Source organism: Rutilus rutilus (genome assembly GCF_951802725.1).
Source record: "Rutilus rutilus genome assembly, chromosome: 3".
NCBI classification, from domain to species: domain Eukaryota; kingdom Metazoa; phylum Chordata; class Actinopteri; order Cypriniformes; family Leuciscidae; genus Rutilus; species Rutilus rutilus.
This window is the reverse complement of record NC_140211.1, coordinates 49,863,331-49,877,267: the sequence shown is the minus strand read 5'-3', so window position 1 is coordinate 49,877,267 and position 13,937 is coordinate 49,863,331. Positions and strand designations below refer to the sequence as shown.

At 36.7% G+C, this 13,937-nt stretch overlaps 1 protein-coding gene across 11 annotated transcripts in view; it reads right to left on the bottom strand.

Annotated features, from left to right (window-relative positions):
• mpdz (multiple PDZ domain crumbs cell polarity complex component) overlaps positions 1–13,937 on the bottom strand; it is a 110,871-nt gene that overhangs the window by 50,386 nt on the left and 46,548 nt on the right. For 6 of the 11 annotated variants that reach the window (XM_084406017.1, XM_084406019.1, XM_084406011.1 and 3 more), the window contains exons 12-18: positions 12,220–12,306; positions 12,053–12,135; positions 10,925–11,071; positions 10,089–10,256; positions 9,216–9,389; positions 7,383–7,592; positions 5,434–5,592 (exon numbers count right to left, since the gene is read on the bottom strand). In XM_084406017.1, the coding sequence (XP_084262143.1) occupies positions 5,434–5,592; positions 7,383–7,592; positions 9,216–9,389; positions 10,089–10,256; positions 10,925–11,071; positions 12,053–12,135; positions 12,220–12,306 (1,028 nt within the window). Of the gene's footprint in view, positions 1–5,433; positions 5,593–5,872; positions 5,981–7,382; positions 7,593–9,215; positions 9,390–10,088; positions 10,257–10,924; positions 11,072–12,052; positions 12,136–12,219; positions 12,307–13,937 lie in introns of all 11 variants that reach the window. The other 5 variants (XM_084406009.1, XM_084406016.1, XM_084406014.1 and 2 more) reach the window with 1 other exon arrangement.

Sequence of the window (13,937 nt, the reverse complement as noted above, 5' to 3'; positions counted from 1 at the left end):
TATTGTAACTCATTTATTTAACTCATTTATCACATCAATTTGAATAGGATAATCCTGTACCATATTGATATAAAAATACAAAGAGAAAGAAAATATATTCCATTTTTTGCTATTTTATTATTGACCTAACTTATTAACTTAAAATCTCAGGGGGTACTTCAAGAAAATATATTAAGTCAAAGAGGTTCAGCTGACAAAAAAACTTGTGAAATCCCTGCATTGCATGTAAATATGAAATGACGTGAATTTGTACATTTGAATGTGTTTGAAAGACAAAAGGCTTCTAAAGACAGTATTACATGGTTAAATGAGTCATTGAGTCATAATACAAATAATAATTAATGTGTTTGTAAGGAGCTGATTAGATATGCAATGTTTCAATGTTGAGAAAACACTTTTTAAAAGTGAAATGATTTCTGTAAATCCAGTGATCAAATGCGGTGGCTCTCAGTTTTCAGTGATAGGCTCATGACTAGTGGCTGGTCTGTGTGTGCAATTCCACAAACCTGGATGACCCTCTGAACGTATATACAGTGGGTACGGAAAGTATTCAGACCCCCTTAAATTTTTCACTCTTTGTTATATTGCAGCCATTTGCTAAAATCATTTAAGTTCATTTTTTTTCCTCATTATTGTACACACAGTACCCCATATTGACAGAAAAACACAGAATTGTTGACATTTTTGCACATTTATTAAGAAAAACTGAAATATCACATGGTCCTAAGTATTCAGACGCTTTGCTCAGTATTTAGTAGAAGCACCCTTTTGATCTAATACAGCCATGAGTCTTTTTGGGAAAGATGCAACAAGTTTTTCACACCTGGATTTGGGTATCCTCTGCCATTCCTCCTTGCAGATCCTCTCCAGTTCTGTCAGGTTGGATGGTAAACGTTGGTGGACAGCCATTTTCAGGTCTCTCCAGAGATACTCAATTGGGTTTAAGTCAGGGCTCTGGCTGGGCCATTCAAGAACAGTCACGGAGTTGTTGTGAAGCCACTGCTTCGTTATTTTAGCTGTGTGCTTAGGGTCATTGTCTTGTTGGAAGGTGAACCTTCGGCCCAGTCTGAGGTCCAGAGCACTCTGGAGAAGGTTTTCGTCCAGGATATCCCTGTACTTGGCCGCATTCATCTTTCCCTCGATTGCAACCAGTCGTCCTGTCCCTGCAGCTGAAAAACACCCCCACAGCATGATGCTGCCACCACCATGCTTCACTGTTGAGACTGTAGTGGACAGGTGATGAGCAGTGCCTGGTTTTCTCCACACATACCGCTTAGAATTAAGGCCAAAAAGTTCTATCTTGGTCTCATCAGACCAGAGAATCTTATTTATCACCATCTTGGAGTCCTTCAGGTGTGCTTTCATGTGTCTTGCACTGAGGAGAGGCTTCCGTCGGGCACTCTGCCATAAAGCCCAGACTGGTGGATGGCTGCAGTGATGGTTGACTTACTACAACTTTCTCCCATCTCCCGACTGCATCTCTGGAGCTCAGCCACAGTGATCTTTGGGTTCTTCTTTACCTCTCTCACCAAGGTTCTTTTCCCCCGATAGCTCATTTTGGCCGGACGGCCAGCTCTAGGAAGGGTTCTGGTCGTCCCAAACGTCTTCCATTTAAGGATTATGGAGGCCACTGTGCTCTTAGGAACCTTAAGTGCAGCAGAATTTTTTTTGTAACCTTGGCCAGATCTGTGCCTTGCCACAATTCTGTCTCTGAGCTCTTCAGGCAGTTCCTTTGACCTCATGATTCTCATTTGCTCTGACATGCACTGTGAGCTGTAAGGTCTTATATAGACAGGTGTGTGGCTTTCCTAATCAAGTCCAATCAGTATAATCAAACACAGCTGGACTCAAATGAAGGTGTAGAACCATCTAAAGGATGATCAGAAGAAATGGACAGCACCTGAGTTAAATATATGAGTGTCACAGCAAAGGGTCTGAATACTTAGGACCATGTGATATTTCAGTTTTTCTTTTTGAATAAATGTGCAAAAATGTCAACAATTCTGTGTTTTTCTGTCAATGTGGGGTGCTGTGTGTACAATAATGAGGAAAAAAATGAACTTAAATGATTTTAGCAAACGGCTGCAATATAACAAAGAGTGAAAAATGTAAGGGGGTCTGAATACTTTCCGTACCCACTGTAAGCAGTAGACTTTTATAGAAAGGAAAATTTAAAAGACAAAAAAGTAGTAGAATCAATGAATTATGAATAATTTACTGCCACTGTAACAATAACATGTAATAGAATAGAAAAGTAACTGTAGTCTGATTACTAAAGTATTTTAAAATGTAATATAATCTAATTTTATATTTTTGGAATATGATTACTTAATCCAGATTACATGTAATCAATTACTACCCAGCACTGTGTATAGATAATATTCTGTTCAAGAAAAACCCTGGTAAGACAAACATCTGCAGTTTTCCTTACACAAATTATTAGTTGATTTATATCCATAATTAGAGTCAAATCAGAGGCAGATAATCTCCTGATAAACAGTGGTGTTAATGACCTGCTGAAGTGCAATAATGCCAGAGAGCAATCATTGGTGAGAGCCAGGGGAGAGTATTTCTGAATGTAGCCATGATTCATACTGCTGTAATTGAGTTTGCTCGTGCAGAATGATTCAAGAGGGACTGAATCACTCAGCTATGAATCTGAGCAGAGACATCCCAAAGCAGGAGCCATAAAAACGCAGATAAAGCACAACTGATGGGACTCGAAATAATAAAGTCGCAAATTACAGAACAGAGAGCTGTTGGGCCTGTGGCATGCTGGTCTGGAGAGAGTTTTCCTAAACAGTGGGAGTGAATGGAGCTGTTAAGCAAATGACATGCGAGGATGTATCTGGGTAATTTACCATCAGAAATTTATCTGGGAAAAATATAAATTGGCAAAATGTTTCCTTCCACATCACAATGTGAAAGCACATACTGTATATCTCCAAGCATACTTGAATGGCTTTTAAATGCCACAGGGTCAAAAGTGACACGAAATATGGGTACACATTTTTATATTCTATTTATATGCTATTAGCAGGGCTGGTGAATTTAGAAAAAATTGTGGAACTTCTATATGTCGCTTAGGCCGTGTGTCCACCAAAGCGTTTTTTCACGCGGCTGGCGTATTTTTTCAATTTGTATTTATTGTTTTCAATGGGAGCGCCGCATTTTTAAAACACCATGAGCGTAACGAGGCGCTGAGCGTTTTGTATAGGTCGCCAAGAGTTGAAGAATGTTCAACATTGGGCAAAACGCAGCGCTCATCACTGTCAGTTTTTACCCAGCCGTCCAATCAAAGTGGAGGAGGGGCGGGACAATATACCACACCGACCAACCGCCACATTCTGCCTGTACAACGTCAACAGATGACAACAAGCAGCATAATAATAGAACAAAATACTTTAAAACAAGAGCCAGAGAAAAAATGTTACATTGTATCGACATTTTAATATAGAATCAACACCGAAACAAAATATGCGTGAAATGAGATACTAGTAACACTTTCGCGGATATTCCGTATCATAACAAGCAAAGTGTTTCAACTGAAAAAAATGCTGCGCTGCCAAAACGCTCTCAAGCGCCCATAGCTAGGTGTTTTCAGCAGAGCGCCCAGCGTTTTCAGCTGACTAAAAACGCTTTAGTGGACACACGGCCTTAAGGTGAAAACACTCATTTTAGCATTTACTAATTGTCATTGTTTTATTTGTTTATTATATTTCTTGTCACTGTATTAGTTGCATTTTATGTCGAGAAACACTCCTTCTCAAGACTTCTAAAACTGCCACATCTGTGATAATTCCTACTCTTGTGAAAATGAAGTGTTCTTAATTGTATTGAATGTGCACGATTAAATGTGCACATAAATGTTTGTTTTTTTAAACAGTACATGCAGATAATATAATATTATTGAAATAAATTGCCACTTAAGTGGACTTAAAGAGAGTACACTTTCATGACCATGTTTCTTAACACATTTAAGTGCACATTTAAAAAGGGCACTGTCACATGAACATTTTTTTGTGCTGTATTTGGTTTTGTTTTCTCTCTGTCTGCTTAGTACCACTGTTTTCTTATTTGTCTCCTAGGTTCTCATTACCCTCTTGTTTGTTACTATGGTAACTCATTAGTTCCCTCATTTGCTTCACCTGTGTTTATCCAATTATTTCTGCTTGCTCTTAGGGGCTGTTTACACAACACCATTTTTAACTAAAAATGTAAAACTTTCTATGCATTTTGGGTGCCTGAAAACGCAAACTTTTGAAACCGGGTTTCAAAGTGGACGTTTTTGAAAACGGTCTCCGAGTGTAAACAACAAAAGCGCGAATCTCTGAATATGATGACGTCATGCACATACATATTACATGTTCAGTCTATAGTGTTTCATCACCATCTAATGGCCAAGCATTAGAATACAGCGTTTTAGTTGTTTTTTGCGGATCCGTGTGAATGGGGATCATTTTGACAATGGTGTCGTCTGTTTGCGGAAAACTCAAAGGAAAACCTTCTCCGTTTTAAGCATTTCGTTTGTCGTGTAAACGTACCCTAAGGATTTATATGCCTGTGTTTCTGTTCTGTTTAGTCAGTTCTCGTTAACATTTGCGCTTAGTATGGGTTTTGGTTTATCTTCTATAATCAGGTAACAAGATGTCTATTGTCAAGACAATAGACAGAAGAGCACATGGCACAAGGAAACATACATGACAAACCATGTGCTTTCACCAAAACATGACAAAAACACAAGCAAATAGCCAGTGAACACAATCACAAGCCATGTGCTCAAATAAAACAAGACACGAGAGACAGAACATGGAGCGCGAGTGTCCGAACCCTGACGCGGAACCGAAAACCAAACTAGACATAAGAGCTGGAATCTGAAAACCACGCTACGGCCATGAAACAAATCACACAGACAAGACAAAGACAAGATAATACAGGACAGGACCCTCAGGGTTTTAACTGCAGTGTGTTTTTGATATTACATTTAAAGTTAATATATTTACATGACATACAAGTTGGGTTACACTTTATTTTAAGGTGTCCGTGTTACAGTGTAATTGTAACAGAGTAATAAAAATTAACTACATGTACTTACAATAGGGTTAGGGTTAGTTGCATGTAAGTATGCACAATTTAAAGTCATTAAATAGTAATTATAGTAACTACATGCAACTAAAATAAAGTGTTACCACAAGTTTCAACAGAAATGTCCTTTTAAAAAATGTGCTAATATGTACTTTTTTCACAAAAGCAGTTTTGAAACAGCTGCATTATACAAATTATAGATAAAACAATACCAAAGGTGTCTTAGCTGGGTATGTTTACAAAATACTTTAAAGTTTGTATTTGATTATTCAGTGTAAAGCCAAAATCTAATCTGACTGTACATGAAATGTGCATGTTTGAATCTGATTGGTTACTGAATCTATATACCTTAGGTGTGGAGGCCTGTCTGGTCATCTGATAGGTCAGATCAGTGCTGCAGAAACTGCCATGTTCAGCGATCATTGACTGCAGCAGCTCGTCCTCCTCCTCAAGAAAATTACGCTCAAACGCCTTATCGTCAGACAGGTCTAAATCACTGGAGTCGATCTGGAAGGATTGTTATGTAGATCAAAATGATAATAGCATCAGAGAATGATAGTTCAAACAGTTTGGGATGACACCCATGGACTTGGCAATATTCTTTCTGTATTTGAATGAGTTTTCAATGCTGCCATGTGCATCTCTTGCTAGAAGTTAATAATAAATGTTACTCATCTAAAAAGAGGTGTCTGCGTCCTTTAAACATTGACATATCGCTCCCACAAGAACGTTGCACTAATAACATGCTTTGAAAAAAATGGTTTTGTTGTGTTTTATAAGCACTGACCACTGCAGGCTCAGCGCGAAACACAACTTCCTCCTCATCATCATCACAGCCCTCCGTCAGGACTAGAGCCGAAAAGATAAAGGAGGAAGAGCCATCCTCATCCTCAGTCTGTAAAGACAGGGAAGTGTCACCTTTCTAGACATGTGACCATCCACTCAATGATCATGTTTATACCACACTAAGGTTGGGCGTTACGACCAGAATCTGGTATATCATGGTAATAATTCCGATATGTATACATACACAAACACTACCATTTGGGGTAAGAAATTATTACTTTTAATCAGCAAGGATGCATTAAATGAATCAAAACTGACATTTATAATGTTACAAAAGATTTTGCTTTCAAATAAATGCTGTTTTTTTTTTGTTTTTTTTTATTTATCAAAGAAACTATGAAACTATGAACCAGCACTACAGCAAATCAGCATATTAGAATGATTTCTGAAGGATCATGTGACACTGAAGACTACAGTAATGATGCTGAAAATTCAGCTTTTCATCACAGGAATAAATAGCATTTTACAATATGTTACAATAGAAAACAGTTACTGTATTTTTGATCAAATAAATGCAGCCTTGGTCAGCATAAAGGATTTCTTTCAAAAAAAGCTTGACATACATGTTGAAATTTACAAACATCAACAAAAATTTCTACTTTGTATTTTCATATTATTCTTTGTATTTATGATACTTTTTGCAAAAATGTAAATAGTGATGCCATGCAGATTTATCAACTGTGTTATAGCAGATTATTTTGCATGGCACATAACACCCAGACCAAGATCAGAATAAAAGACTGAATTTGATTTGATTTGGTTAGAAATCACTGTCATTTTGCATGTTAGTAGTGCAAGGTTGGTAAGCGAGCTGAATTGTTTGATTAGACATTTTAACATCATTGATATTTATGATCACGTCACAGATTTGATTGTACACTGTTTTTCCAAAGGCAAGTGGAAGAAATGCTTTCTCTGTTTCATTGCAGTTCTTGGAAGTGAGTCATTTGAACCATATTAAGAGGTGATGTTACCCAATCGCACTTGTGAGAGCAGAACAAAAGGGTTTCGACGCACTCATGCAGTCTAAAGGCCTCTCAAGAGATTAAATCAACAGAAAAAAAAGACTCGATCAGATGACCCATAGTGCACTTGACAACCCACCATACACGCTCCAAACTTATGCCCCGAACCTCAAGGCCTTGGGAGAGGAAAAAAAGGAAAGATGCCAAAATGTGCACACAATCCCAGAATAATGGAGCCGAGATAACAGCCTTGGAAAGTTGAAGAGTTTAAGATAAACTACAGCCCCTGAGAGCTCTTCACAAAGATACAGACACACTCCTCTAAGAAGATTTCATTTCCTGAGGCCTTAAAGGACAGCAGACCTGTTTCATGAAATATTCAAAGATCCTGCAAAGGAATCCTGTTACTGCAACCACAGGTTTCAATAACACAGAAATGTACAGAGGAAAAAGCTGCTTTAGAAAGTAGAGTCTGGTATTTCTTACGGGCAGTGGTTTGGCCACCCCGATGCGGACATCACCCATGTTTGCTCCCTTCAGAGCCTGCACCGCCTCCTCCAAAGTGGCACTCTCCAGGTTGATATTGTTGACGTACATGAGACGGTCTCCCGGCAACAAGCGACCGTCTCGCTCGGCTACACCGTCGGGAACTAACGACCTAATCACAATCACCGTCTTAAGCGAGTCCATTGGGTCCTGCACACATATGAACACACACGCATACACAGAGAGTATAACATTAACATTATAATTATATTAGACCTGCACAATGATGCATTTAATTAGAATGGGAATTGATGTTTCAGTTTTTGTTGTAAAAATATTGGAAGCACATGATTTGCTTGATATTCACCTTAGTTAATAGTTCTTTAAAGAAATAATTAATTACTGACCCTCGTGTCATTCCTTTCTCATATTCAGTTATACTAGACGAAGATAAAGTGCATAGGTCTGTTGGCATACTTTAATGCTTTTGAAATAAATCATTTTTAATGCTTTTATTTACTTTTAATCATTTTTATACTTTTTCATTTTTGGAGCTTGATGGTATACTTCCCTATTCAATTTCATTGTATTTCAGTTCATGTCGGACATTCTGCTAAACAAAGAAAATTTTAGTCGGAATAACAACAGGGTGAGTAAGGACAATATTTATTTTTGAGTTAACTATTTTTCTGCTAAATAGAAGTGTCAAGGAAAAATAAATAATGTAGTCAGAATTTAATATTCATATTTTTTATTATACATTTAAATATATTCATATTTAAAATAAACAACCCTCGTGAAAAAGAAGTACATTTTAGCATACTTTTAAATACAGCACTTAAGTTATTACGGAAATATTATACTTTAAAATAATATATTTAAGAGCGAACTGAATTTAATGTTAATTGCAATAAAATAAAATAAAATAACATAATTTGAATTTGTATTAAATGTAATTAGCAGAAAAGCAGTGTGTTTTTGACCCACTAAGTGGGACTTAATCTTTAAACATAATTTCATAATTACTTCTATTGTTTTTAATAATTTAATTAATAAATTCACCACAGTAGCACGCATGCGATACAGTTTTCTGTAAAATATAATGATATGTTTAGATTTATTAGATTTATTCTTAAATACTGTTTTGTATTTTATTGTACTTTCTCCTTTACTTTTACTCAAAGATGGTAACAGCCCTGGTTGTGTACTGCCGAATGTACTTATCCAACTTGCATTTATGGTAAAATAAAATATACTTTAATATCATTTCTATTGAAACTTGCATGGCATGTATTTAAATATATTTGTAGTTACACATTTGTAATGATGAAGTTGCAATTTAGTAAAATATATGAACCTTAAATGTAATCGCTTAACACACTGCAGTTGAAATTATAATCAAGTGCTTTACATGCGCTTTAGAATGATAGTCAACACATCAAATGTTTATGTTTCATTTGTAAAATGTAAAATGAAGTAAAATGTTTTTAAATAATTTGACATTATTACTAAGCACACATTTCAAAAGTGTAGGCCTATTTAAGTGTTGAGAAACAGTCATGAAAGTGTGTTCTCTTTAAATGCAATTAAGTGGCCTTTTATTTAATTAATATTATATTATCTGCAAGTGCATTTTTAAAATATACTTAATATCTGATTCACAAACAGATGCCTTTCATGAGCCAGTTCTTTCAATGGATCAGTAAAAAAGACTCCCAATTCAATATCAAACCCATGAGTTCCTACTTTAGGTTTGACTTGTGAAATTGGAGTTGAGATCCTTCCTTTCTCATGTGATGATCTATATTTTGGAAGGTCCTCCAACTTTCTCACCTGGTAATCCAGAATGCTGAAGCCCAGCCCACTCTCCCCTTTCTCTAGTTCAATGTCCTGAATCTCCGTCTCCCACATAGCTAAAGGCGTTCCGGTGGGCTCTTCAGTCACATGATCTTTCAGGCTGTCCTCTGATTTGCCAGAGACCAGGAAATCCTCAAAATCATCCTGCACCTACACAAAGTGAGCACAACCTTTGTTTCTCATTAAGTCCCTAATAACTGTTTAGAAGCATAAAACATTATAGTAATCTACCTCATGTAACTGGGTAGATGCAAAAGCCCACACCTTTTATTGATAGCTAAACTGTGTCATGCATTTGAGCATGAAAGTCTATCCACTGAGAGCGACCTGAGATGTCCAGAGATTATAACGGGTAATCTGATATAATCCCAACAAAGGAAAGTCTGACTGAACTACTTCGGCTTGTGGAAGACAATAACTTTAGCAATATAAAAGAACAATTATAAAACAGATTTGGGTTAACAGAAGATCAATTCGATTCACAATTCAGTGAATTTTAATTGAATAATTTTGTTTGTGATTTGATTAACAACAATTTGAATAATCAGTATTACATTTATATATATATATATATTTAGGACAAACTACTAAAAGTCTTTAAGTACCTAAATACTTAATATGGTCCATGTATGACAATATGAAAACAGGTAATTAAAAACATTATTAATAACTGCACTTATGGCTGTTTAATGTAATTCTATTTTAATTTTGTTTTCTTGGTGGAAAGAAAAGACCACAAACACACTGTTTTGCAATAATGTTGAAGTGATTGTGCATTATCCTTTACGCATGTAATCTTACATATTAAATCTACACAGGATTTGACATTTAATGAGAGATTTAATGTACCTGAACTATTGAATCTGTGGCCACATCCTCTGGCTGTGGTTGGTCAGTTTGGCTGTCAGTCATTATAGGGGCGGGTCTACAGCAGATCATGGTCACAGATACAGGAAGTTCTTTCAGTATGTCAACAACCTCTTTGTGATTCTCTCCTCTGAGAGGAATGCCATTCACCTGAACAAACACACACACAATGTATGAATATTCAGAGAATAATGAAGAGATACTTACATTATTATTGGTGTCAATCTGTGTATTTATGCTTTAAAAAAGCATGTTATGTTTCTTGAGCAGCAAATCAGCATATTAGAATGATTTCTGAAGGATCATGTGACACTGAAGACTAGAGTAATGATGCTGAAAATTCAGCTTTGCATCACAGGAATAAATTACAGTTTAAAATAAATAAATACATTACAATAACAAATATTATTTAAAATTGTAATATTTCATAATATGACTATTTTATTGTACTTTTGATCAAGTAAATGCAGAATTGGTCAGCAGAAAAGACTTCTATTAGAAAACATTAAAAACTCCAAACTTTTGAACGGTTCTGACTAAGGTCTATATTGTGGTTAAGCCCTTATTCCAAAAAAGACATTACATGCCTCGTAGCTATTGGATTATTCCTGTATACAGGATAATACAGTTAATACAGGCATAAGCCTACTGTCTTGTTCGGATTTCTAGAAATGAAAATCTCGGCTTAATTTAATTAAAGACATATGACACATACGCAATCAAAATTGGGCCAAATTCCAATAATAATTTGAATTTTTTACGCATATTGGTGGTCAGTTGTTTCTTATGGTGGTGACCCTGTTGTGTGCTGGTTTTACCTCAAGCAGTTCGTCTCCACTACAGATCTTTCCAGATCGTCCGACAGGTCCTTCAGGAAGTATTGAGCTAAGGAAGTGATGGCCAGCACACGCATCCAGACTGATCCCTAAACCGCTGTTCTCACTAAACTTCTCCACTTGAGCCACCTGCACATACACAGAATGACTGAACTGTTCAAAAAACATTACAAACCTTAAAAAAGCCCTCATTTACTCCAGCATGAGCCACAGGTGTAGTCTACTTTAAAAAAAAAACAAAAAAAAACACACTTCACTCTAAATATACAAACAGATTTTGATGTTAGTGGTAACAAATATCAGATTAAGTGTGTTCGAGAACATTACATTCAGTTTGAACATTACATTCAGTTTGCAAATATATTATTCCATAATAAGTACTCTTTTTTTTTAAGTATACTAAAAGTGTACTTTTTCACAATGGTAAATAAAGGGGCAATAAGAGGCACTCTGAAGTTATATGATCTTGAAATCTTAAATTAAATGTTTTCAAACTATTCTTCATCGATATAAAAAAAATAAAATCCAGGCATAAAGATCTGACCATGGTCTGAATCAAAACTGGACTGGTTTTAGTATAGTGTGTGATTGTGTGGATTTTTTGTATGTGTGATGGTAATGACATTATTCACTTTTCTGCAAAAACTTTACAACAAGTTAGCTAACGCAACAAGTTAGCTGGCAGAAAATTAACTTTGAATAATTAATAAATAATTAGATTTCACAAGTGCCTACTGGTTAAGGACATCTAATATAAATATAAATATAAAAATGAATCACAGTTCTGATCATTGAACTGCACATGCCATGTGCTCCTGTCACTTCTCATTTACATAATAATAAATAACCTATTCTGTGACAGCAGTATTGGGAAAAGCAATTATCTGTTATAAATAAATGACAAACTATACACATAAATACCAAATTAATTAAAATACCTACCAACTGTTAACAGTATTAGTTAATAACATAGGTCAACATTATTAACTATGAAAAGGAAATTAAAGAGACACAATAAAAATGTATAAAGGCATTATTTTTATTTATTTTAAATCATACTCAGTGACAAAAAGTCCTAATAAAAAAAACAGGCATAAACGAGTTACTCACAATGACTTCACTGCAGACGCTGAGCTCATTCTGCCACTTCTGCAAAAGTTTGTGTTCCTCCTCCGAGCTCAGCTTAACAGGACCTGAGAGAGACATGACAACATTATCTGCCAGTCTCTGCATGTCAATTCACTGATATCAGTCGCAAAATGGCAAAAGTCTCTCACCGTCACGTCTTTCTGGAGTTCTGACGGGTTGAACCGTGACAGACTGAGGTTTGGCGTTTTCCTCTGGTGTGAGAAACAGTCTCTCATCTATACACACACACAAAGACAAAAACACAGTGGCATCAGTGATGTGTGACCCTGTAGGTTTGAACTCCCTTTATATAATAACAGGCTTCTTAGGATTGTGATGAAAGGATGAGTGAGGATTTTTTCTCTAAATATGGTGCAGCGGTTGCGGGGCTTGCACACACAAAGAGGATCAACCAAACTTTCTTTCTCTTTCTTATTGGGTTAAAGTTAGATCTCAGTTCTGGCTTTACATTTCTGTTGTAATATCTTCAAGTATTCTCTCCATATTTATGTATTTACCAGGAAAGGGTTTGCCACATTTTATGACCCCTGGATTTGCACTAACATCCAGAACACAACAGAGCACACTGTAAGGAACATTGTACGTGTTCACAGCTACACTATACTTTGCATTTCCAGTGTAATGAATGAATTGGAAGAAATTATAGCTGAGATTTTTAAGATCTCTCTTCTGAATCTTCATTTGAGCAGATTGCCACACACGTTTCTGAGGAATCTTAGCCCATTCCTCATAAGCAATGGCCTCCAGTTCAGTAATATTCTTGGGATTGTGTGCTGCAACCGCCTTCTTCAAATCCCACCAGAGATTTTCTATGGGGTTCAAATCAGGTGACCAAATCAGGTGACCATGTGAATCTTCCAAGACTTCTTCTGCAACCAAGCCTTGGTGGAATTTGAGGTATGCTTGGGATCATTGTCCTGTTGGAAGGTCCAATGACGCTTCAAGCTTCAGCTTCCTAACTGGTGGCATGACGTTTTCTAATAGGATTTCCTGATCCTTCAATGAATCCATCTTGCCTTCCACACACTGCAGGTTACCATCGGATGTGTTCATTGCAAACAGTTGAAAGTCTGTAAAGTTTGCCAGTAAACCTGATTTGCAATTTGCAATGGGGGTTGAATAATTTCGATTACAACTGTAGCTTTTATAAACATGCCTTCGAAAATAAATAAATAAATAAATACTGGTGTGCATTTTGAGACAAAAAAATGGCACTGACATATTATAACATAACACAGAACATAACAGATGCAGACTTTCTTGCTCTTGCGTCTCATGAGGTGGAGGAAAGGCTACTGGCTGACCAGAACTTTTGGAATATAGTTTGGTCTGGGGTGCAGTATAGCTCTGAAATCACCTGGAGCAAAGTCTAAGCAGGAAGAGGCTACTGACAGGGCCTGAAAGTCTCCTACTCTCATAAGCGAAGTCGATGTTGGTAAGAGAGCCACCTTAATGGTCAGCATTTTCTCAGAGACTGACTCCAATGGCTGAAATGGCGCTTCTGCTAATGCTCCCAGGAAGGAACTCGCGACCCGCAGCTACCGTGTGGCACTGTGCAAGGACCAAGACACCAGAGGATGTCCTCCAACAGAAGCTCCATCTAAAGGTATGTGGCTAGCTGAAATGGCTGCCACATAGACCTTTAGAGTAGCTGGGGTCAAACTCATTGAAGACATTCTTGAAAAAAATACAGCACTGAACCAACACGGCAGTCGACTGGGTTGAAGTGGCACTGCTCGCACCATGATCCATTTTAAGGCATACAGCTTCCTGGTGAAAGGAGCTCTAGAACTCAGAACAGTCTCAACAACCTTGGTTGAGAGACCAGAATATATGAGCTTTGTAA